The sequence below is a fragment of the Labrus mixtus genome, chromosome 9 (assembly GCF_963584025.1).
Source record: "Labrus mixtus chromosome 9, fLabMix1.1, whole genome shotgun sequence".
Lineage (NCBI taxonomy): Eukaryota > Metazoa > Chordata > Actinopteri > Labriformes > Labridae > Labrus > Labrus mixtus.
The window spans coordinates 7771116-7795854 of record NC_083620.1 but is presented as its reverse complement, the minus strand read 5'-3'; the positions used below and the strand labels follow the sequence as shown (position 1 = coordinate 7795854).

Genomic DNA, 24739 nt, shown 5'->3' with positions numbered 1-24739 from the left:
TCTTCGACCAGCTTGCATCTATGACAAAAATATGTAACCTAAATAAGGGGATTTGACTTTAACATGTAATGATGTGATAAAAATCGAAACATTGGTTTCAAATTTGATCCTTTTGGTCTTACAGTTGTAAAATATTGAACATGTTAAATACTTAAATATGACGCTTTAACATGTCCGACTCTACAGAATCATGAAGTTGAAAAAAATCATCTGGAAAATGTGTGTCACGTCTTATAAAAGTATGATGACATATTTAGCTCAGATTATCCAGGGAGCCCGCACACACAGTCTTTATAAATCATACTGGATGTGTGCTTGCGCAACAGCTCTCTGGCACGGCACCGCAAATGTGTTTTACGCAGTGGCCGAACAGGTTAGGTGACCATTAAATATTTGCGGGCTTTGTGATAGACGTGAAGGAGAGAGGTAAAGGAGGCAGCGAGGAGAGCGAACGACTTTGTTACTCCGCCCGAAAATGTGGTGGGAGGGTGCTGAAGGGAAAATGTGTGAGGGCATCGGCGAGTTGGGACGCGTCTTTGGAGAGAAAAGGTAGGGGAGAGGGCTCCGCGTAGCTTCAGTGTTTTTTATTAGTTCAAGCCCTCTCGGAAGGGGATCCATCGACTTTTTCGGCGGAGTTTCCAGTCACTGTGAGTCGGCGGAGGAGTCTCAGTGGGTTAGTTTCTTGATAATTGGACATCCTGCCGTCCATCCAATGTGCGTAAAGGGGCTCTATTTCCTCGGCGTCCTGTGTGGACTCGCAGCTTCAGGTGAGACCCCAGTTTGGTGTGAGTGGATGAACCGATGGACTATTTTCAGTCAATATGTATGGGATATTGATCCACCCTAACCCTAACCCTAACCCTTTGTTTGTATTGGGAATCATCACACAGTTTAGTGTGATGTATCCAAGTCTGTGTTCTCATTGTTATGTTTTTCTTGCTCATTCTAAAACACAGTGGCAATTTAATTAATACATTCTCCTCGAGCCTATAACTCACTATCCAATGTTGCATTTTGATTGTACTTGGCATAAACAAACCAGTATGTGCTCGGCTTTGTAGCATCAGGACTCTCCAAAATGTACTCCCCCCAAACATCCCAAGAGTGGTCTTTAGACACAACAGGATGCCTCTTTAGAGACGCTCCCTACAGTCGAGCCTCGGAGTTAAAGAGAAGACCTTGATTGCCTGTCCATTAGAGAGAGAGCGCTCCACAGGGACCCCTAACCCACATCTCTGAGTGCCCGCCGTGCGTCACAGGGAAGTGGTAACAGAAGTTGTAACAGTGGCACCGGCAAGGTCACTGAAGGATTCAGGTGAAGGCTATAAAACAAGCCAACTTCAGGCAGGATAATGACTTTAAAGTAGATCCATTTACCGGCATCAAGACCCTGGCTGCATTGTGTTTGGGTTCCATGCTGCCTCACTCATTTCCTGCCCTCTCATGTGCGTCCTTGCTGTGTAGTTCACGGTGAAGTGGACCACTGGACGCAGATAAGTCAACCTGCTTCCCGTAGGAAAGCGATCCAGGATATGTCAGTGGGATGATAACATGTCAGAGAGGCTTATGGAAATAAACACTAATACATCAAATCTTATTGTTAAGAGCTGCTCACTGTAAAAAGCCGTAATGGCACAGCTAATGGAGCACGTTTTAATATCACAAATTTGTGTATCAGTTGCAATTCATTCAGGTTATTTAACCTTGAAGTAATCCGTGTCTATCCCAGTTAAGTGGATTATATCGATTGAACGTGTCCATCTTCTGCCAAAGCACCATGTAGGGATTCACAATAGTAGCAAGCTGCTTGTGTTTACAAGGAGCATGTGCCTGCGGGTCAGTAATGACACATTCACAGGCAGGCCAAAGGGGCTGGATAAATATACTGGGTGCATACAGAGGGGTAGAAAATCAAATAACAGCATGAGGATGAAGAAAGGCATGCTGGGACTGATTACGGCTCGGCTTCATTTCAGTTCTCATTTCTTCTGTAATCATCTCCGTTTGCCTTTGGCTTCATAGTGCTGGCAAATCAACGCACCGTGATGTGACGAGCCAGAAGAGTCATATCTTTTTTCATGAGACATTTTCAGTCTCTGTGCAGTGAGGAATAATTCATCTCCCCCCCATCCCTCCCTCTTTTAGGTAAACAGATCTGCTGTGACATTAACACAGCATACAGCTAACAACATTTACCCATCAGCACTACCCCCTTTCGTCTGACATGCATTGCATTGATCAAAGACATACTCTCACACTTAACTGCAAAGAGCTACATCTTTGAAGAGATACGTTACATAGCAAACTGAATAATCTCGCCCTCTCTTCCTGCTGCTTCAAACATAATCACAGCAAAGTGTTGGAGCTTTCATCGCCCCTAAAAAGATCAACACACTACTCTTTGGTGTGTTTTGTAAAATGTGGATGGCAGAATTTTAAAAAAAAGAAGAAAAAAATGACATCGACTATAAATCGTAATTTGTGTCAAGATGTTTCTGGGAGCGGTGTTTTTCGATTTTTACATCACCAGAATGGAATTGCCTTTGAGAGCAGTTTTGATTGCAACCAGATTTGGATTAATTTTTTAATTCATTGCTGAGATCTGATGGTGGATGTTTCAGCAGGAGTTGGGAGTAGCTCCTGTTTGGTTTTCTTTAGCGTCATTATGGTGGAGGCACAGGACAATCATCAAGCACAGATGTAGGACTAAAAGCCGACCACATGGCAACAGCAATAACACACAGTGCAACATGGTTTTTGCATAGTTGTACGGAGAAGTGCATTTGTTGTCTCAAACATAAACCTAAAAAAACTACAAAAACATTGGTGACCTCTGTGCATGTGCCATTTCCCTGTCAAGCTGCTATCAAGAAAAGCACACACACATATTTACAGTATGTGCTGGAATACTTTGATTGGCCTTAAGTTGGCCCCGGGTGTTCTCTGAATTTGATCCTGGCCTTCAGGAGAATGTGCGGTGTGATGTAACAAATAAAATGTCTTAAAAGTTGCTTAAGCTACGTTTATATTGTCAGAACAAATGAACTTTTAATCAAACTTAATGATGCAGTTAACAAAACAGGATTTTTGGGCCCTTAGTTGTCTGGCACCCTGGGACATTTGGCCTTTTTTATCCTGGAGAGAAACAATCTTTGTTTGAGACCAAGAATAGCCGTTGTTAGCGTCTACTCACCGTGGTGAGGTTTGCACCGCGCCCTCCAGAACCTCACATTGTTCTCGTTTTGAGCAGCTGAAATATTCAAAATGAAAAAATCATGTTTGACCCAAAAGCAGGAGTGTTAAAAGAAGAGATGCTTTCCTCAAAAACACTTGATTTAAAGCTCCTGTGCAGAGTTTCTAGCTGGTTATGAAACAGACTGAAATTAAATCAATGCATCGTAATGAGCTATAAAGGCAAATGAGACCGTCAGCAGTGGTGTGTTATTGTAACGCCACTACTATTTGTGGTAACTAGTACGGTACCTTGTTACTTTCCAGATTCAATAACGTTACAGTTCCTGACTTTTAAAAGCCTGCGTTACTCGTTACTTTGGGTAAAAAGAGCTTACTCATTTTTACATTACAAAAGAAAAATGGGATGGGGAGAGATGGGATAAGATGCAAGTTTGTATTCCTCGCGTTCCTGTTGTCCACACTTCCTTGCCGCTGAGGTGGAGGTCGGAGCAGGTCGTGCATGAATGAGGGCGGTGGTGGTTGTGGAGACGACACAGTCCGATGGCGGTGGCTGGGCGTCAAGAACATCGGGTGGTAGTTGTGCTCGAACACCTCGCTGATACAGAAACATGAGGAAGCCCTACATGTATCCAGAAGTTTCATTTTACTCCGTTTTCCTGAGTGAGTGAGTGTCACCTGGTTGTTTTCTCGCGATTACAACACATTTATGATGTTATCTTTGGATGACGACGCTTGTTTTTTCTGTGTTCATTTCAGTTGTCTTCTTGAGACATTGAGAAATAACCGTGTTATTATGCAGGAAAACCAGTTTTGTTATCCTGAGATAAGAAAATAAAGAATTTGAGATCTCCAGAAAACCACTGAAATGCACTCCTTATTACGGGAAACATGTCCTCTCAGGGCTCCTGTAGCCGTAGGAGTGATACATTTAAATGTTAAAAGAAAGCAGGATGAAATTCTTGTGATAAAAATACTTTAACATGTAGGCCTACGGGTCCTGCGTTGTCCACAGGGGTCACCAAAATCCACACAAACAGACATTTCTTATTCATTTTCCTGAGACTGATAACATAGTTTAGAGAAGACATGACATTAATATCTTCATGGCTAAACAACATCTTAAAGCTTCACACGGTGACTTTGTACTTAGAAAAGGTAACACACACTTGATTATTCTGCCAAGTTGGACCAGATCTCCTCTGTTTTTATCTAACACAGAGAAGACAGCAGGCCGGAAATCTCTTCTCATTATTCCTCATCCGCTGGTGTTTATGATAAATCTGTCGTCTTTTGTTTTTGGCTTTGCTTGACTTCCTCTTGTGTTCCTCTTTACACTTTCTTCCTCTATCAGACGCCTGAAATGTTCCTAGGCTGACGTGCACCAACCTGTCCTGACTTACAGGTTTAGCGCGCACACCGCCTCGCTGCTTACACTGGTTGTTCAGGCTTCACTTTTAACTCTTTCAGGTTTACAACAGATCAGCAGCACCTTGTTTATTTCTTACTGGCATGTAGCAATTATCACCGTGCCACGCCATTTATAATCTCACCACAATAATAGGTCAGTATAAAAAGCCCTGCTGCGGTTTTTGACATGCTGTGCTCTGTTGACACACCTAGGACGGCATCTGGCCTTTGTGACAAGTTCATGGGATTGCCTGGAGGTGCAGAGTCAGCGACAGTGACACGCTAATATGCATAAACACACCAATCCAAAAGCCTGCAGGCTTGGGGTGCATCTGTGAAGTGTTTGACTGTGAAGGCGAGGCGCTCCCTGTGTAGTGTTTAAATCTCCTGCTCCAAGTGTAAACAGAGATTTTGAAAAACATTCCTCGTTGAATTGCAAGTGTTTGTGTTTCAGCTGAGATTGGAGTGTTTGTGCACACACACACACACACACACACACACACACACACACACACACGCTTGGTTTTTCTTCTGAATCCGTGCAACTGCAAACACAGCATATCTGCAAGCATGGGTTTCTGCTCGTGCAGTCGCACTCTTACATGGTTTGTTGGCTGGTCGCTCCTCCTGAAAACTGTTTAGAGTTACGACAAACAAAGAGATCTTACAGTTAAAGCAGCACCTCCTCCAGGTTTACAGCATGTGGAATAAATCAGCTGTCAACTTTCCATGGAAAGTCTGCAGGTTCCCCCCTAAATCTCCTTGTCTGCAAAGAGAGAGAGAGCCAAGGGACATCATAACAATATCTGTGATGAACTCAGAGCAGTCGTGGTGACTGAACTTCCAAGGCTTGTAGATCTGCTCTTTGTGAGTTTCCTGTTCCTTGTTTAGTGTCTGACTTTGGTTCAGACTCATTGTTATTTAAAACGCTGACTAACAAAAGTGAACTCTGTATTGAAGAGAGAAGCGGAGGCAGCTACTCATCTGGTTCTGCTCACTCATTGTGTGACACTGTGCTAAGCTATTTAAATTAATGAGGGTGAAGGTTAAGGGGAATAGGGCTGGCGCGTGTGGGTGGGGCGGGTTTCAGTCACATTAATTAACTTGAATGCTCCGTGTGACTCCAATTAATGTGCATGGACGTCAATGTGACTTAGAATGGTAAATGGACTTGAGCTTGTATAGCTCTTTTCTAGTCTTCTGACTACTCAAAGTGCTTTTTCACCGCAGATCACACCTACACATTCACACACTGATGGTAGAGACTGCTGTGTAGTGAGACCATCAGAAGTAACTAATCCCATTCATACACATTCACATGCCAATCGACGAAGCAGCCGGAGCAACTTGGGGTTAAGTGTCTTGCCCAACGACACATTGGACATGTTGCTGCAGAAGCTGGGGATCGAACCCTTTCCGGTTGACAAACTAGAAGGACAAACGTCGCAACTCGGTATCCACAAAACTTCCCAGTTTCCAACTCGTAATTACGACTCTGCAGGGCCGTTCATGTGCTCATAGCTCGTAAATAAGATTAATTCTGTATTTCCGAGGAGCACATGAAGGCAGCATTAGACTTTTGTTTACCAGCTACCTTTGTGGATACAGGTGACACATACAGGAAGAGGCTGAAATGCTAAACCCATAGCATAGATTAATGCACCAACTTACGTCATCTGTACACCAATATTATTGTCATTTGAATGAATAGAAATTAGTCTCTCAAAAAGCCATAGCAGTAAAAACAATGTCCCCCAACATTGTCCTCCACAGAGGAGGTTTAGCCTGCGCAACATTTAGCAGAGAAGCAGCATTTTCAAAGCTCCTCATGTGTCTGCGGGTACAGCAGAGTGTAGGCCGTCTGTGTTTTTGTCACTCAGAGCCCAAGACACAATCACTGTAATTACACGGGCGACTGTTGAGTAAAGAACACAGAGATGTAGACATGTAGACTTAGCATAACAACCCAGCTTGGCTGTGTTTGAAAACGGATTAATTCAGTTTTTTTCCCTCAGCGGAGATATCCAAGTGTTATGTAACCCTATTGTTTCCGAGCCAAAAGATGAAGTGTTTCTGAAAAGTTTTTGAGTATCATTTTTACAGATTTGCATTCATAAAAATGAGAGCAAAGGGATAAAGAGCAGATGTCAATACCTCCCCCGCTGTGTGGTTCCTGATCTGTGCAGCCGCTATGTGGTCAGTCGCTAACTTATCATGTTGCTAAGGAGCAGAGGTGGAAGTCACAGCGGGACTGAATTTGCTCTGACTCATACCACTAAACATTATGACCGGTCAATCCTCGTAGTAAATATCTGAATATAAGGCTGTCTTCTGAGGGTTGGAGCATCTTGCTAACAGAAGCCTGTGGGGGTGTAGAATCGAAAAACATCCGCGTTGGTACCCCCCCACCCAACCCCCCTCTCAGGAGTTTGTAATCCCGCGGTGAAGTCGTTGAGTCAGCTGCGAGGTGGGAGTGGAAGAGGTTTGATGGATTAAACTCTTATCCTCACTCACCCACTACACGTTTCCCCTGGACACCACCGCCTGATGAATTACAATTTGGTCTGGAGGAAGGAAGCAGGAGGGAGAGGAAGAAAGAGTTAGAAAAAGAGATTGATGATTCTTCTGTGTTTGGGCTGACCTTTAGAGTATATTCAGCTCTTAAAATTTACACTCCTATTTGCTTAAATGAGGAATAAGAATATAAATGAGGTATCAAAAAACTGCAAAATCTGGTGTTTTCATGCAGAGATTGATTTGTTTTATAGCTCTTCAAAAGAAAGTATGAGTACTCATTTATCAGGCAAATGAAAGCTTTTAGATTTGCTGTTCCAAACAGCCGGTGTCTGGTACATCTCTGCAGTAGGCCTCCATATATTGCACCTCAGCTTTATTTGGAGTAAGAGGCATGAGCACGGAGAGTCGCCATGGATGAAAGAAAACAGTTCCACCTGCACAAAGTCAAAGCTACCGGAACATCCAAGGAAGTCCCACTTTGTTTGACTTAGAAGGGATGTGTTAGAAGTTTTCAAAGAGAGGAAAATAAGAAAGCAAGCAGAGATAGTACCTTTACTTTCTCTCTGAAGGATCCATGTGTTTCCTTTAAATACTTTGCATGGCAACAGGTATGTGGCGACCGGAACATTACACCTGCATGTGATATCTGCACATGCCATCTTAAGGAAAACATGTAGATAAATCTTTACAGCCTTCAGTCTAGCAGGAAGTCTTCCTTTCAACAACAAGAGAATCAGTGAGTTCAGACATCAAACCTGCGGCTCCCAGTCAGTGTTCCTGTTGTTACCAAAGGACAGGTTGAGGGAATGTTTAGGCCATTTCCTGGTTTTCAAAAGATGGACTCTGACTGTATGGCATAGATTTGAAAAGTAGTTAGACTCCACTTAAATGTAAAGATCCGTTCCACACCAACAATCTATTCCTATCTAAACCTTAAGCAGGACAAAATTGCTTTTATGGCTTTCTATTTCACGCACCCGTTTTATAACTTTTATAACTCATTTGTGCATGTGTTTTTTTAAACGGGTGGGACATACGAAGACATACGAAGTGCCTACATAAAGATGAGAATGCAAGTTCCTAAAATGCGTGTGCAAATTTATAAAACTGGTCCGCAAAATAGAAAGCGCTCATGCGTTTAAAAAAATAATACTATGTCTCCTCTAGGACTTTGTAAACATCGCCCGGCCCTCTCACTAGCGGTAAATTAAACTGAATGTTTCCCACTGCCTTCACACATCAGCTCACCCCAACCTCCCACAGAAATCTTTCTAGAGGGCTGGCAAAAAAAAAGTTCAGGGAAAGCCGTTTGCGTTCACACAGGCACCTCACCCCGACAAAACACAAAAGCTTTCCGGATTTAAGGTTGCTCTTTTTTTATGTGCAAAGAAATAACCTCTAATTTTGTGACATGAAATCCTACTTGCACCTGACTAAGAATGGCCTTACCCTAAAGACTTGAATGTAGTCGTGAAACTGACACCACGTCTTTGGCTAATTTGTCGACTGTGGAAACTATTTCTCTCTCTGAACCTGACTTTTCATACGATGGCATTGTCATGTCTACACAGATGAGACCCACCTGAAACTGTTTCTGTCAGCACCATTTAATTAACTTTTTTATTTGTAAAGGGACCATGTACAATATTAAACATAAATGTTGCCATTTGATGCATTGTACCAGAGTTAGCTTAGAGCTAGTTTACATCTGCAGTCCCTTGAATATTTTCATAATTTGATTTTTTAATGGAAACTAGGAGGTCCAAACAATGAGAACAGCCCGAGGACTTAGGTACAATAAACTGTGTAAACACATACCTCTACATGTACATCGTATTTGCTTGTTTTGGCTCAACTGCATGTTCAGGACTGAGAGGAATAAGCGGAAACAGAATAGATGTGTTACACAAAGTTGTGTCCACTCTCAGGGTTTCCCTCCCATTACACCACTCAACACTCACCCTCTCCCTCAGTGGTAAGTCCACCCCTCCTGCGAACACTCTGTCACCTGAACCTGCTATTCCCAGCCATCAGTCCAGCCCTGCATGAAAGACAGGCCTTTTAAAAAAAAAAAATGAAAACCAACCTGGGCTTGTGAAAGCTCCCACAAAAAGAGAAGAGGCTCTTTGTAATCCTCTGAGCTCTTTGTGTGTATTGTCCTTTAAGTAAGTGTTTCCTCCAAAAACCAGAGCAACAGAGACTCAGGTTTCCTCCGGTGGTCCCTTTGTTTGGGAGGCATAATGAAGAGAGGAAAGGCACAAACACACACCGTCTAGGAAAGAATGTAATGAAACCAATTTCCTGATTCAGAGTGTTGTGCCAACTGCTTGATCTCTCCTGCAGTGTTTCCTCCCCTGCTGTTTGTTCCAAGAAGACTTAACATCCCGTAAGCCTCCTACAGACTTTGCCATTTTTGCAATCTTAGAAGTTTATAGCAAGCCACACAGTGCAACACAGATCTCATAATGTTTGGTACACTGTGTGAGGAGGTACGTGGTGAAACGTATGCAGCCAGGCATCATTAGTGTCTTCAGTGTGTGGCTGAGGTTGCCATGGCGGTCAGCACAAAGCGACTCTTGCCATGGTTCATATGCATAGGAAAAATAAAACTGTTGACATGGTCTAATGAGGGAAATGAGGCAGAATTTTGACAGCTCGGGTCCCTGTGTGGTTGAGCCGATAAGTGTTGTTTCAAGCTGCATTTCTATTGGTTGGTATGACGTAGACCGTAGAAGCATTCACATTGGGAGATGATCGTCCCACATATCGGACAGTGTCAGATATTTGTCGCAGGCTATCTTTGGTTGCAGGGCCGTGAGATCAGTCGTCTTTGATCCACCTTCTCAGTGTGATTTAAGACCACAGTTTTGGGGCCACGACCACCCATATCGCCACGATTGGTCGTCTTTCGTTTGGCCCAAAATCGTACAGTCTGAACCCGGCTTTAAGAAAATGGAAAGTTAAGGTCAACCATTTATACTCCGAAGGACAGAAACCCCATATATCCAGTTATCATCATGCACTCTACAAACACGAGCATTGGAGTAGAACCCTGTTAGCACTGCTTTCCCATTGCTTTTAATAATTTGCATATTTAGGTGCACCTGCATGAACGAGCCATCATGCCTCATTTTGTGACATGAAATCCTACTTGCACCTGACTAAGAATGGCCTTACCCTAAAGACTTGAATGTAGTCGTGAAACTGACAACACGTCTTTGGCTAATTTGTCGACTGTGGAAACTATTTCTCTCATATTTAGGTGCACCTGCATGAACGAGCCATCAAACTGAGACATGACAGGGATACTCTCCCGTTGTGAGGTGCTTATGTGAACAACCAGATCGGGATGATTTCAGTGGGCAAGTCTTCTGAAGTTGTCTAGAAATGTTCACGGCTCTGTACACGGGGCGCCCGCTCTACTCGCTGAGCTAAACCAGCACTGCGTGTGCTCAAACACTTTGACAAAGACTTGGATTGTGCTAAAGGCAGACATGCTTTCACTCTTCTGTGAATAGTTTTGAAGATGTTCAAAGGAAATATTTAACATACCAGACGATGTTCGCTAGGCAGTTAAGACACTTGTTCAATATACCAAACATGCCTCTGTGCAGTGTGAAACCCACTCTGAACCGTCTGAGAATCAGGAGCTCCATAAACAACCTCTGGTAGGAAGGACAAGAAAATGTAAAAGGGGGTGGTCAATCAAGGAAGGCAGGGTTTAGAGAATATTGAAGGCTTTTTTTATTCCCATGTAGCAAAATAAAAATACTCCTACCAACGACTTTGATGTACTCAAGCTGGCAATGAGAGACTGAAGACTTTATAGCATGGTACAGGTTAAGCTGATTTAAACCTCGTTGACATGGGGTGAAATATAATATACGGGGGTTCAAACACTACTTGATATTATTTCTGCCTCTTTAGAAGGCTCCTATACTATCTTGGGATGACTGCCAAGCCAAGCAAACCTAATTACCCTGGAGTGGGCTTGGTTTGATTATTTCACAGGAGATGAAAGTTTATTCCCTCTTTGGCTGCGGACCGACCGGTACACCAGAGTGTTTTGTTGCTCGAAGTGTTGACAGGTGAAATATAGAGCATTAACAGTTCAGAAAGGTCATTTTTTTGTGATATATTGGTATTGACTGCTCGGTCTGGACGAAAGCCAACACCAGTACAGTACATGTAATGGAAAATGTGTGTGTATGTTTGTGCCCGCGGTGAGGCCTCTGAGAAACACCAGACACGACCAACTCTAGGATAACAATGGAAAACAATATTTTACAACCTATTCAAGCTACTCCTGATGCTGTCGGCCTATCTGTTCATAAATAGACACATCTGGACTTTGAGTTGACACAGTGTTTGACATATGTTTGTGCTAGATAAGACGCAGAGCTGTGGTGAAATCTCGTGGGAAAGTGTTCAATTGTTTCGATGCCAAATTGCAGCCAAATTTCAGAACAAGTCAAAAACTCTTCTGTATTTTCAAGTCACGCTATTAACACAGTGGCCTTTGACATCATACTTAGGGTGGGAATATTACCATTAGTTTATAAATAGATTATGGGTGTTGATAGGTTCACCATATTTCAGGGTGAAAGATCATATTTTATAACACTTATACTTACAGTCAAGCCAGGAAAGCCCACAGCAGAATGAGATGTTTCACTCGATATTCACATATTCAAAGACACATAGCATTGATATAAAGACAAATATTCTCATTATAGTGTCGTACAGCACTCTATTGCGTTGTCCACCACTTCAATTTCAATCAATCAATCAATTTTTATTTGTATAGCATCAACTCATAACAAGTGTTATCTCGAGACACTTTACAAAAATACTTATTACTATATTACAAAGACCCGGCCTATCCATCATGAGCACTTTAGCTTCTGTGTTGTTCTTTATTCTTTATGTCTTTCCACAGGAGACCCCTCAACTACCCCCACCCATCAGATAGTGATAGTCTCCTGCTTTGAGGTGCAAGTGTGAACAACCAGATCAGGAGGATTTCAGGGGCAGTCCTCCTGAAATTCTGTAGACATTTTCAGGAGTGCACATGTGAAAATGTTAATTAACAACATCTCCCAGCTCATCTTGTGACACTAGTAAATGATAATGGTTGTGAAGTTGTTGATGGCCAAGTGGGTGTTGTTAGTTACAGTAATGAACTCTCTGTTTTCTCCCCGTGGAATAAGGCTAATTTAGGTCAGATGCTTATCAAACTTCAAAGAATGGAGGGAAGCTTCTGAAATTATGACCGTTTGTAAGATCTACTCGACAGCAAGCCCGACACTGTCAAACACATTGGCTCCAAAGTTCGGTCACACTCATGTATTTGTTTGAACTCTGGCCCTGCCCTCGTCTTTAGGGTACATTACTCCATCTTAATAAGCCGTGGAAGCTCTGGGTGTGGTCACTGCAGGATGTTCAGACATAAACAAGTGAGTGACTTAGGCTGGACAGGAGTAAGATTGGACAGACGGACACTCAAGCAAACAAACAGGATTCTCTTATCTCCTCCTTATGGACTGCGGTTATGTAAAAGAATATATTTTCCAACATAATGTTCTCCACCAGCTCCATCCATACAACATTTACTCCGTCATCTAGTCAATCATCCTTCTCTTGTTCATCACTTAAGCTCATTTCTGCTTGTTTATCTCTCTTCCCATAAATGAGTTAAATTCTTTTCCATGTAATGGCACTCATCCTTCTCGGGAATTAGTGCACGCTAATGACCGTTTAAATAGTGATCACTTCCTTTTTTAGCTGGAGGGACAAATTAGCGCTGTAATTAAGGCACTGTACACATAGCCCGTTCAGACATTCTGCTAATACACATTTGCCTTCAAAAAGGGGTAGTTAACCTCAATCCCTAATCAGCACAGCGTGTGTCAAAGGACGACGTACTTGAAGGCGTTTTCTTTTTTTTGTTGTTGAAAGGAGATTAGCGACGCTTATTTAATTTCATGTCATGTAAATAGATTGGTTAAGGGGGAGAAATCTGAATGGAGGTGTTACGTCCTGGAGGACCTGCTTACTCTCCTGTTATAGATGAAGCGTGATGAATCATTTCAGCAAGAGCTTTTACACAATTAGCTGGGGGAGGATATGCATAGCACCCGCTGTGTATTGCACAGATAATCTTCTCTACTGCCCTTAGTGCAGAAATGTAACAGGTTTTACTGTAGATACTGGTTTGATGTGTAATAACTGTGCTTCCAGAGATTTATTCCCTCCCTTTAAAAAACAAACAAACTGAGAGAGCAGAGATATGGAAGCTGCTCTAGAAGGCACTGTTGCATTTAGCCTAACCCTCAATTTCCACATACTACGCGTCCCTCAGCGCCACCCATACTTGCTGCCACTCTAGTCAATCATTTCCACAGTGAGCGCCACGGCCCGTCTCTGATGCTGCAGCCATGCGTCAAGCTGGACAGGAAGTGAGACAAGGAGAGCGTTTGGTCATTTTAAAAATAAAACACTATATACAAACTTGCAATTATATTTTCCATCAATTTATCAACATTACATCAAAAAAGGCACCGAACGAACAACAAACCACCCACAGAAAGACAAAGTAACATGTTGTTTGCACATTTTTCTCTTTATTCCAGCGTCATCTTGTAGTTCTCCTGTGATGTGTGTACAGCTGCTCATGGCTGCGCTCCGCTCATAGTGCACACAAAAAGCAGCTGTACGGTGGTGCAGTGGTTAGCCCTGTCGCCTCACAGCGAGGAGGGTCCTGGTTTGTATCCCCGCCTGACAGGAGCCTCTCTGTGTGGAGTTTGCATGTGCTCTCCGTGCATGTGTGGGTTCTCTCCGGGTACTCCAGCTTCCTCCCACAGTCCAAAGACATGCTCGTTAGGTTAACTGGTGACTCTAAATTGTCCATAGGTTTGAATGTGAGTGTGGCTGGTTGTCTGTCTCTATATGATTGACTGTGATTGACTGGTGAACAGTCCAGGGTATAACCCCGCCTCTCGTTCATTGACAGCTGGGTCCGGCTCCAGCCCCCCTGCGACCCCGAACAGAAAAAGTTAATAGATGGATGAATGGATGGAAGTCTAATACTAGATTACATTCTGGAACAACGCTATTTATCAGCTCCAACTCCAACATAAAACGCTTGGTTTCAGTCACCATGGCACTGGTTCTCAACTGGTTTAGCCTCAGCCCCTACCACCAACTCTTTAATGAGAAATTGAGACCCAAATTTCTGATATTTTTCATTGAACATTTCACATTTATCATCCATGAAACATCAGCTGCAGTGGTGCAACACGAAAAGAGTCAGACCATGAATGTCTCTCTGACAGATTTCATTGTTCCACATCGAACCCTGTGCACCAAATCCATGTTTCCTACATTGCTACAATACAAACATGGCGTTCCTAAAATAAAACTTGTCAGCTCTTGTTGACAGGATTTTTTGTCATTTCTGTAAAACTAAACCTCTCTGCTTTGACTCCACTTCCCCTCCTCCTTCTCTTTGTCAAACTTCACATGGAGTACGTGACCTTTCAGTGGTGGCCCGGACTCTTCCTCTTCTCCTCACACACACAGTTATACACACACACACACACACACACACACACACACACACACACACACACACACACACACACACACACATTAAACACACACAGAGTTGCAGGAGAGCCAGGGAGGCAATCATTACTGGCTGGACTGATACAGCCAGTGCTGATGTTATCTGCCTAATGAATATCCCTCACACAGGCAGTTTAATCCACTGACTTCAGTGTTTCCACCATCAGGTAGGGGAGGGAGCAGGAGGAAGGTCACAGAGGATGCTTGTTCCCTTTGAAGTTCTTCCACTTTGTAATAAAAAAAAAATCTTTAAACAGTGACTTAGACATTTTTGTAACCATAGATTGCTTTAAAAATGTGGCATTTTGACCATTGCCATGTTATTTTTGAAACCAGAAGTGATTGAAGTAAAGGGTGAACCTGCATTGTAGCCTTTGTATTTAAGTTGTCAAGACACCATTGTTGTGATATGCCCAAATGTTTGCCCTGCTTTAACCTGGCATTTACTCAAAATGTGACAATCATTTACCAAATTTCTATCATGTTGTTTTGAAGAAGACATGAAAGTACTTGATACTATACATGCTTTAGGAAATTTCTACTGAAGGTATAAAATATTAGAAAAGAAATATAGAAGCTCACTTTTCAAACAAAAGAGCTTCTGTTTGCGCCAGTGGAGTTGCCCCCTGCTGGTCATTATAAATAATGCAGAATGCAAAACATTTAGCTAACAAAGGGCTGTAGACGCTGGCAGAGTCCGGTAATATTAATGTACCGTGGTTGAGGCAGTCATCTCTCAGCCGGAAGGTCGGGGGTTCGATCCCCAGCTCCTGCAGCCACATGTCCGATGTGGGCAAGACACTTAACCCCAAGTTGCTCCCACTGCTTTGTCTGCGGTGTATGAATGTGTGTGAATGGGATTAGTTACATATGATGGTTACTTAACATAGCAGCCTCTGCTGCTGGTGTGACCTGTGGTGTCAAAGTGATTTGAGTAGTCAGAAGAATAGAAGTCCATTCACCATTTACCGTTTACCTTGTCAGTCAACATGGCCATTTAGCTTCTCACAACGTCTTTGCCGGCGTCTCCACCATCTGTATGTCAACGGATGCACTTTGTCTAAGCGGGGGAGGCGTCACAGCACTGTGCTTGACAACAATGCAGTTGCACACAGAGACCTTTAGTGGGTGCCAAAGCACACCAAACCAAATACATTTAGTAGCTTTAAGGGATTTATGCATTGCCGTCACTTTTGAACACAAGTGACAATGTTCGCTTTGTATACAGTCGATGACTTCATCTTCTTTAACGGCAGAAATATATTGATGCAAGTTGAAGTACCTGAAGGAAACCAATATCCCTGCACAAACATGCCATTTCATTCAAAAACAAGTCATAACAAAAGGACCCAACACTTAACGTGATGGATACTTCTTTGTGGTGCATACATACTTATATACATGTGATTTGCTTGTATTCCTCACTCCTCCCAGGTTTCATCAGTCTCATTTAAAACACATTAGGCTGTTAAGAGTGCGATGAGAGAGACGCCTGCCTGTTTAATGCTGTACAGGGGCCATTTGGTCACCCCACTCTCTCATCCCGGCCCACAGGAAACCCTCTCCAGTCTGATAAGGAACAGAACACACAGCCTGAGGAGCCAAGCCCCTGCTGACAACTTCCCAGCTAGCTGCTGCTCTAATGCTCACTGTATTCATAATGCAAGGGTAACAACATGGCCCAATTTTCCTTCCTTGCCTATCCTCACTTCTGTGTAGTGGATAGAACAAATCTAAATCACTTAAACTACACTTTAAACCGCTGAACACAGCAGCATGCAACTGTTTCGGTTCAAATCCTTTTAAATAATCAACGGCTGATGAATACATCTTCTCAGTTTTGCATAAAATCAACAGCATAACCAGGATGCTAGCTGATTGAGTGAACAAAAATTGAATTACCTCGTACATAAATCTGAAACCTGAGATGGCACATGTAAGTCTGTTAAGTTTCTCTGACAGTCAGACCTCTAACCCTGAATCCTCAAATGAAAAATGCTCGTTAAGTTAAGTCAATTCTTTGTCATCCTGCGCTCAGCGTGGCTGCTAGCTCTGCAGACAGACGGTGTGCTTTGTGCCTGGGCATGGACTTTAATAAGACTTCCTATATTGTAAGGGTCTATAGAGCTCACTCTATAAATAGACCAGGTTATTTGAAACAGACAGCCTGCACACAGACTTCCACAGAGATTCGGGCTCACACAGACTCACCGGATTGCTTTTGAATAAGGTCGGATCTACCTTGATAGACAGCTTTCTGCAATCTTCTGCGGTGGGAGACGTAATCGTCTGGTTCCTGACGTGATGTTGACTGGCTGCCAGACAGGAACTCAGCATCAAGCATGTCTCTGTCCAGGGCTTGTGTGTCTGTGTGCAGTGTATGTATAAACTCCATTCTAGGGAGCTCCATCCATCATTTTGCTGAGGAGCCAAAGTGCCAATATCCCTCTCCGCTCTTCCAGTACATTCATTGTCCATTTAATAGGTCCGGCGAGTACTTTAGCGATTGATATAGCACATATCCATATAATATACAGCATAGTGTACTTACAGCCCTCTGTCTGAGCTAAAGCAGTGCAGCTAAAGGGGCAACTATTCATCATGTGTCACAGATCTGGCCCACTGATTTGAAATCAGTGCGCTCTTTCAGCATGTTGTGAAACAGACCAACTCACTGATTCCAACATTAAAGTGGAGATATTATCCCCCACCTTTTCAAACAGTCCCCTGCTGTCTAAATGAAACATCTGTGCTGTGCTTTGGTGAAAATATAAATAAATAAATATAACATGAATCAAGCACCAGAGGAGGTTTGTGACCCTGTATAAACCAGCTCTCTCAGAACGCTCTGTTTTGGTGTGTGTGCCTCTTTAAATGAGCCCCCCCCCCCTGAGTTTTCACCGTAGACATCACTCCTCAAACTTTTTGTTCTAGACTGGGGGTGGAGTCCATGGGAGCAGATACCAGGGGAGGGGAGGGGATTTTTTTTTTTTACCAGAATCCCACTGTGACATCATCAGTTGAGCAAATTTGAAACAGAGCATTTTTCTTGTGTTGTAAGACTTATGCAGACCACAAACAAAGGACTGGATGGGTTTATTTCACATTTTGTGGGTCAGTAGACACTCAGGTTACTCAAATATATGTTCACAAACACCGTACAAGTGGATTTTTCACGATATGTCCCCTTTAATATTCTACTTCCACATGTTCTAATTTGTGGGATATGATTATATGCTTTTATATACACAGTATCTTATGTGGTGCTTCTGACAACTTAGAAATAAAGATTTTTCTTGCTGCAGCACTGCGTAGGCAGAGGTAGGGTCACTGGGTACACAGCATGCACTCACTGAGCAGGGATTTACTGATGAGGGTGAAATCATACTGTGTTTGTTGCATTGTATTTTTGTATGCATTTTGTATCTCTCTTTCCAACCATTTATTTATGTATTGATTTTTTCTCTGTGTGTCCTGTATCCAGCATTTGAAATTTACTCCTTATGTTTGTGTATTGCAGGGGTGCTGCAGGTCAGCGGGATGCGTATCTACACATCTGGGGAGATGGAGGCAGTAAACGGGACGGATGTTCGTCTGAAGTGCACATTCCAGACTTCTTCTCCAATCAACCACAATACAGTTGTCATCTCCTGGACCTTCAGACCTCTTAAACCAGGCCGAGAAGAGTCGGTGAGTGTGTGTGTGTGTGTGTGTGTGTGTGTTTGCAAGAAAAGTGAGATCAAACCTCCAACTTTCCGCATTGTGTCAGGGAGCATCCACCCCCTCAGCCAACTAAGAGAGGAGTCGGTGAGTCATCAGGCTCCCTATAGAGCGCACAAGACAGCCTGTGTGTGTGTGTGTGTGTGTGTGTGTGTGTGTGTGTGTGTGTGTGTGTGTGTGTGTGTGTGTGTGTTTGCATATTGAGAACAGAGAAGAAAAGGAGCAGCAGGTCTGAGTTTCTGTCTTGTCTTTCTTTCTCTGTGTGAATACATTACCTTCCTTCCCTAGCCTTATTATGGTTCGGCAGTCTACCTGTGACAATCCAACAAATACGACCCGTTACTGCTCCAACTAAATCTACAATCTCTATTTTTCTTAAGGTGTTTCACTTCCAGCAGAAAGCATATCCCCCTCTGGAGGGAATCTTCAGGAAGCGTGTCGTTTGGGCTGGCGACATCATGGGCCGTGACGCCTCCATCATTATTCAGCAGGTCAAGTTTACCTACAATGGCACTTACATCTGCCAGGTGAAGAATCCGCCGGATGTTCATGGAGCGGTCGGAGAGATTCGACTCCGTGTGGTCACCACAGGTCAGCACTTCTGATGTTCAGGCAAAATATCTTTCAAATAAGTTCCTAAAATGTAGTCTGGTTTCATCTGTGTCTCTGAGGAGGAAAGAAATGAAAGGTACATTTTAAGAGGGCGTAATTGACTGGATCAAAATGAAGCGACAGCTGGACTCAAATTTTTTGAAAGGAATACTGCTTGAAATGATGTGGTTTAACTTTAAAGTTGTAGTAATAACTAAATTAAAATGATGGCAAATGCCTATTTCTTAAAAAAATCTATTATAATTGAAAGGTAATTTCCAAATGAGTATAATGTTATACTGTGAGAGTCAATATTATGCTATTGGCCCTGTGAAGCAGTGCATAAACCTGGTTTCATGTGCGGTGATTCTGCAAAAAGCCTGCACCATAGCCAACCAACTCCACCAACACCCTCATGACCATTTATCCTAATGCACCGGTGTATTGTGCACCTTGGTATACTGGTGGAAAGTTGTACCACTGGGTTACATTTTTTACAGCTTCAATGAATGGCACCTTTCGGATCATGTCATAAATGTTGAACAACAAATGCTTTAATATTAAATGCTTCATTTTTAAACATATATTTTGCACACAGTAGCCTACATCATCATGTGGATGTCAACAGGCTATAGCAACTGCTACATGTTTGCCTCAAGCACAGTGTGAAAAGGCATACTTGAAGCTAAGTTGAAATGTTAGCATGCTAACATGCTCACGGTGTCATTGCTAATTTACTTTGGGATATATGGTCACGATTGGTAGTGTGTTTTCGCATGTTCATATATGTTACAGGTAAAATGGTTTGTGGACCTGGACTTGTATAATGCTTTTCTAGTCTTCTGACCACTCAAAGTGCTTTTACTTTAAGGAAGAGGCTGCTACCTCTCGCTGGCTATGCTACTCTTGGTTGATCCGATCAACAAATGCCTAATTGTAAAGTTTGACATGATGATAGCTTTAAATGAAAAAACAAGCACTGCTAGGTATAAATCTGCTTAGCTTTTGATTACAATCCATCCAATGGTCATTAAGACTTTCACTCAAATCCTTAAATATTAGCCTAAGTTGCCAAGGTTTGTTTGCAATCTTTGCTCTTTGCTGCTGTAACACTGTAAATTTCCCCGTTGTGGGATAAATAAAGGATTATCTTATCTTATCTTAAGTTATTAGGATACATAGTCTTGAAATCATGAACATTTGAACCAATGCAGAGTTGAGATATTTCACAGGAAAAGCAAAGGTCAGACTCACTGCTGGACTACAGGAAGAGGCACGTCTGTGTGATTTATTCCCAGGCATGCACAATGTCGTGGAACCAACCAGTAGTTGTTTGAACATTTCACTCGCAGAAAGCACAAATGGGAACGTGCTGGTTGCAGGAGAAAGGTGTGAGGCTTACCAAAGTTTTTAGGGTTCATCCTCTGAGTATCATGAGTATTGGTTCTCACCCATCTGAAAAGTGTCTGAGACATTTCTCTTAAAGCATAAATGTCGATAGTGGTGGATGAAAGGTTAAGGCATAACCAAAGTCATCGTCATCCTTTGGGGACCATCATTGTCTGCTCATTTGCCATCCTTAGAGCCACACCTTTAACATGTCTAAAATGAAAACATGCTTTTGGATAAAACAACACTCTGCATTTCTTTGTTATCACCCACAGCTTCTTTTTCCGACCTTGTCCTTCTGGCATTGGCCATCGGGGGCGGCATCACTGCTGTGGTCATCCTCCTCATCATCATTTTGTCCTGCAGGAGGTGCAAGAAGAAGAGCCAGAGAGAGCAGGAAGGCAACGAGGAGGCTCCGCGAAAAAAAGAAAGAAAAGACCCCACTGCGTGGTAAGAGCGAGAAAAAGACATAGGCAGAGGAAGACGGGGATAGAGAGAGGAACTGAAGAATTACACACTTCCTCTCTCACTTTCCTTCTAACTCTGGGGTCCGGTTGCTGGTGGTTCTTCTTGAGTTTCGGGGGGCTTTCTGGACGCTTCACTTTCACCTTCTTCTCCGACCACAGTCTTTGGATCCCAAGTCTGGACCAGTTGATTGGCAGCTGTCATTAACCAGAGAATGTGCCTTTGTGTAGAAAGCTGTGGATATGAAGCTTTTAGCCAGACTTCTGTGTATCTCTTACGTCACCAAGTGCCTTTCTTTTCTGCAGAGAAACTACTTTTTTTTTTTTTATCATTTGATCTTTTCCTGTTCAGCTAAACGGGCTTCCAATCACATTTCCTGTTTAGAGTAAATCTCTTTAAGATGTAGAGGTTGAACAATGGTGTATTTCTGCTGTATACTTCCCTACTAATACATGTCGAGCCCCAGCATAACAGTGCAAACCAAATGTTGGATATATTATTTTAACAAACAATAGAAACTCTGGAACAATGAATGAGCAGTTTCTGAGCTTCTATTGAAACATCGGTGTAATGGACAGATGATGGGAAACATTATGAAACCCAATACAAAGCTCTTCCATGATGTATCAGCTGTGCAATCCTCCTCTAATGTGTTTTTTTTTTGTCTCAAAGAAGACTCTGGTGTACAATTCTGTTTGTTTCACTACTGAAGTATTGCTGTATTTTTTTAATAGATTCTTTGGTGTTATTAATCCCATATTGAGAAATAATCAAGGTGCTATCAAATAACCAAACCTGATGCAGAGCACTTGTTGGAAACAGACATTTCATTTAGTACTTTTGGAGAAAAAAAAACGTAACCAGCACTTAATTGAATTGATCAGCAACTCTGGAAAATCTCAAAGAAAACCAGCAGCATCTCGGATGCTTGATTGTCTGTTTTGAACAATGGACTTTGTTTTGTCTGTACAAATTGTTTTTTTCTGGTGTGTGGGACATCTTTCTTTCTCTCTTGGGTTTTCAGATCTCTCTGCAGTGGGCGCTTTAGCTGGTCACTTTCAAAGGTCCTTGTACGCACCAAACTTTAAAGCCAAGCCTCTCAAGGAAAAGCTCACAATACTGCATTTGTCGTCAATTAGTTCTCTAAAACCAGGCAAAGGAAGCAAACATTTGAACCTGATCACATGCAGATGTAAACAGAAATATTGATCCAACCTTCGCTCTCAATTTGGACCATTTAACCCTATGTGACGCTAACCTTGTGTCCCTGTTCCTGTGTTTGTGTTGTCTGCCCGTCTTTGTCCTGTCCCCATTGTCTGTGACTTATGCACATGCATGGCCATAAATAATTCATGAATGTGCCGTGCATTCATTACCTGGTGTGTGTGTGTGTGTGTGTGTGTGTGTGTGTGTGCTACATTTCTCTTACCGTGTCTGGTGCATGTCTCCCTGTCCCCTCTATGTGTGTGTGTGTGTGTGTCTCAGCCACCCGTCAAGGGCCGTACATCTTTACATGTCACAGACGTCCATAGAGATTGACAGTTCAGACGGCATGATCTCAGAGGCCAGCACCAAAGACCCCAGCTCCTCAGAGTCGGAGGGCCGGAGCACAGACGAAGAGGATGACGACGACTCTGACTGAGGAGGTGGGAACAGACAGAGAGACAGAAAACAGAGGTGTGATGCCAGTCAGGAAGCTCGCTGGAATGATGCCCAGATGGCACGCATGAATTCCACAGATCATCCGAGTGGAGACGAGGTGAAAAGAGCCGAGCTGCTGTGTCGAAAAACAAGCACATTGTTGAAGAATGGGAGGAAAACTAAGTCATGTTTTGGTAAATTTCCGAACAAGAACAAAGATGAAGGATTTGAAAGGGATCAAAAGGGTGGATTCTTTACTTTTGAGTGAGTCAGGAAATATTCAGATGTTGAAAGAAATGCTGGATTAAATCTGCATGGCTTCCAATCTTAGATCCTAGCAGCTGGATTGGCTATCCTCCTCAAAGTGAAAAGCACACATTTGTATTTATAACTGTTGTTTGCAGCATGGACCTTGTAAGGTGTGGAAAGTTGATACACAATCAGCTGAAACATGCAACTGAAGGAAGGAGACGTTTTCTGCCATGATGAGCCATATTAAAACCTTCAAGCCTGGTTTATACTTCTGCCTGAATCTACACTGCAGCTACGTTGTAGTGGCCTATACTTTTGTGAGCACTACTTACTTGTGCCTTGGTGTGTATGCGTAGCTCTGCAATAATCCTCCTACAAATGCTAGTTGGCAGTCTGATTTCTATATCGCTAGTTATCGGTTACAACACATTCTCTGCTTGTTTGTAAGCAGGAAACCATGGCCACTAAAACCAAGCGTATTATGTTGGATTTGGAGATGATACATTGAGCAGCAGTTTACTGTACTAGCTTGTAGCGTGCTTCCTTTTGCAGAATTTTGAAAATGGCAGTGATACCAGAAATGTTGTGAATGCAGATCATACAATGCCATACTGTGGTCCAATCACATGGCGTGGGGTTGCATTGTTTTGACTTGTAGTCATTTAAGAGGAGATGCACGTCAGGCAGGGAGTTCAACATCCTGCAGTTCGTCGAGTGTCCACTTGAGGCCGGCTCCAGGAACACCAGTAGTCACATACACACCACAGGCAAACAAGCAGTTTTTACAGCATAAATAAACATGTTTACAGCCTAGTACAAAAAAACAAATAGGTCTGATTAGTTATTATCCTAACTGGCATACACTGTAAGGAGGGTGATTTTTTTAAACAACTCTGTTTTGATTTTGAGAACGATACATGTTATCCAGAGTTAGGCGCGTAGCTGACCTGATTGACAGGAGGGCGCGATGTAACGGTTCATCAAGAGGTTTAAAACCTGCCTCAGCTCCAGCTCTCAGCCTGTCGTTAGGTTGACTGAAAGTTAGGTTGACTGAAAGTTAGGTTGACTGAAAGTTAGGTTGACTGAAAGTTAGGCTGACTGAAAGTTAGGTTGAGACAGGATTTCCATCACGGTGGCTGCTGCTGATGAGCCTCCAGATCACCTTGCAGGAACAGATGGCTGACGTCACTCAGGCTTAATACATTCATATTTATAGTCTATGGGTCAGGCTTCTGTGTAGGTTCAGGGCTATGCAAACATGCAGCGTATGCCACGGTGTAGATTCGATACAGAAGTATAAATCAGGGTTTACCATTGGATTATCTGTCATATAATAGCTTCACATTTAAGAGTCATTTTGGGTTCTATAGTCCTCCAGTCCTGCATTTCAGTCAGTTATGCACGCCATCATAATCATTGCAAGCACCAAAGCATTTGTTAAAAGTGGTTTCATCCTGTTCCCATAGGCTGAGGGCTAATGTCACATCAGATTACATGGATCAATAAGAGTACATGTGACGTTGCTGTCATTCAGTCGGACGGCCAAATACATGATCATTCAGCGGGTGGCCACATCCCCGCACTTGTCCGGAGTGCTGTGAGGGAGCGTGCAGTCAGATCTGAAAACCCTTTGATTTGCAAAATGTCCTCAAGAGCCTTTTTTTCTCTCTCTCTCTCTCTCCATGTGCCTGTGAATGCAGCACATCTACTAACAAGTGATTGTAATACCTGTCTTCCTCCCTTTATGTGACAGATTTTTGTACTTGTGATGTAATACTGAGCTATTGGATAATAGATGTTTTCCTATTTTTTGTTTGTTTTAGATAATGCCAGAAGTATTTTACCATGTTCTTTAAAAAAACGTCCCTGTCTGTGTTTTGTTATAGAGCTTTTATAAAGAAAAAGATTTTCTAATAAAAATGCGTTTTTAAATCTC

The 24739-nt window shown here is 42.7% G+C and overlaps 1 protein-coding gene and 1 long non-coding RNA gene across 3 annotated transcripts in view; one reads left to right on the top strand and one right to left on the bottom strand.

Moving 5' to 3' along the window:
• LOC132979843 (uncharacterized) overlaps positions 1 to 24739 on the bottom strand; it is a 700158-nt gene that overhangs the window by 76218 nt on the left and 599201 nt on the right. The gene's annotated exons all lie outside the window — the stretch shown is intronic.
• Positions 372 to 24739, top strand: LOC132979829 (myelin protein zero-like protein 2). 2 transcript variants are annotated; one of them, XR_009674100.1, is made up of 6 exons: positions 372 to 767; positions 18266 to 18435; positions 18846 to 19056; positions 20721 to 20895; positions 22396 to 23741; positions 23877 to 24739. XR_009674100.1 is itself a non-coding variant. In XM_061045671.1 (5 exons), exons 1-5 carry the CDS (start codon positions 713 to 715, stop codon positions 22550 to 22552), a joined length of 768 nt encoding a protein of 255 aa, XP_060901654.1. In that variant the 5' UTR covers positions 372 to 712; the 3' UTR covers positions 22553 to 24739. The 2 variants fall into 2 exon arrangements, 1 of the variants encoding a protein (XP_060901654.1); XM_061045671.1 differs by having other exon boundaries at positions 22396 to 24739.

What these genes read in the sequence shown, in the direction of transcription:
- LOC132979829 (XM_061045671.1), top strand. Translation starts at nt 713, where the DNA reads ATGTGCGTAAAGGGGCTCTATTTCCTCGGCGTCCTGTGTGGACTCGCA. An exon ending in GTGTGGACTCGCAGCTTCAG is followed by an intron (nt 768 to 18,265) that starts GTGAGACCCCAG and finishes TGTGTATTGCAG; the next exon opens with GGGTGCTGCAGGTCAGCGGG. An exon ending in ACTCCGTGTGGTCACCACAG is followed by an intron (nt 19,057 to 20,720) that starts GTCAGCACTTCT and finishes TATCACCCACAG; the next exon opens with CTTCTTTTTCCGACCTTGTC.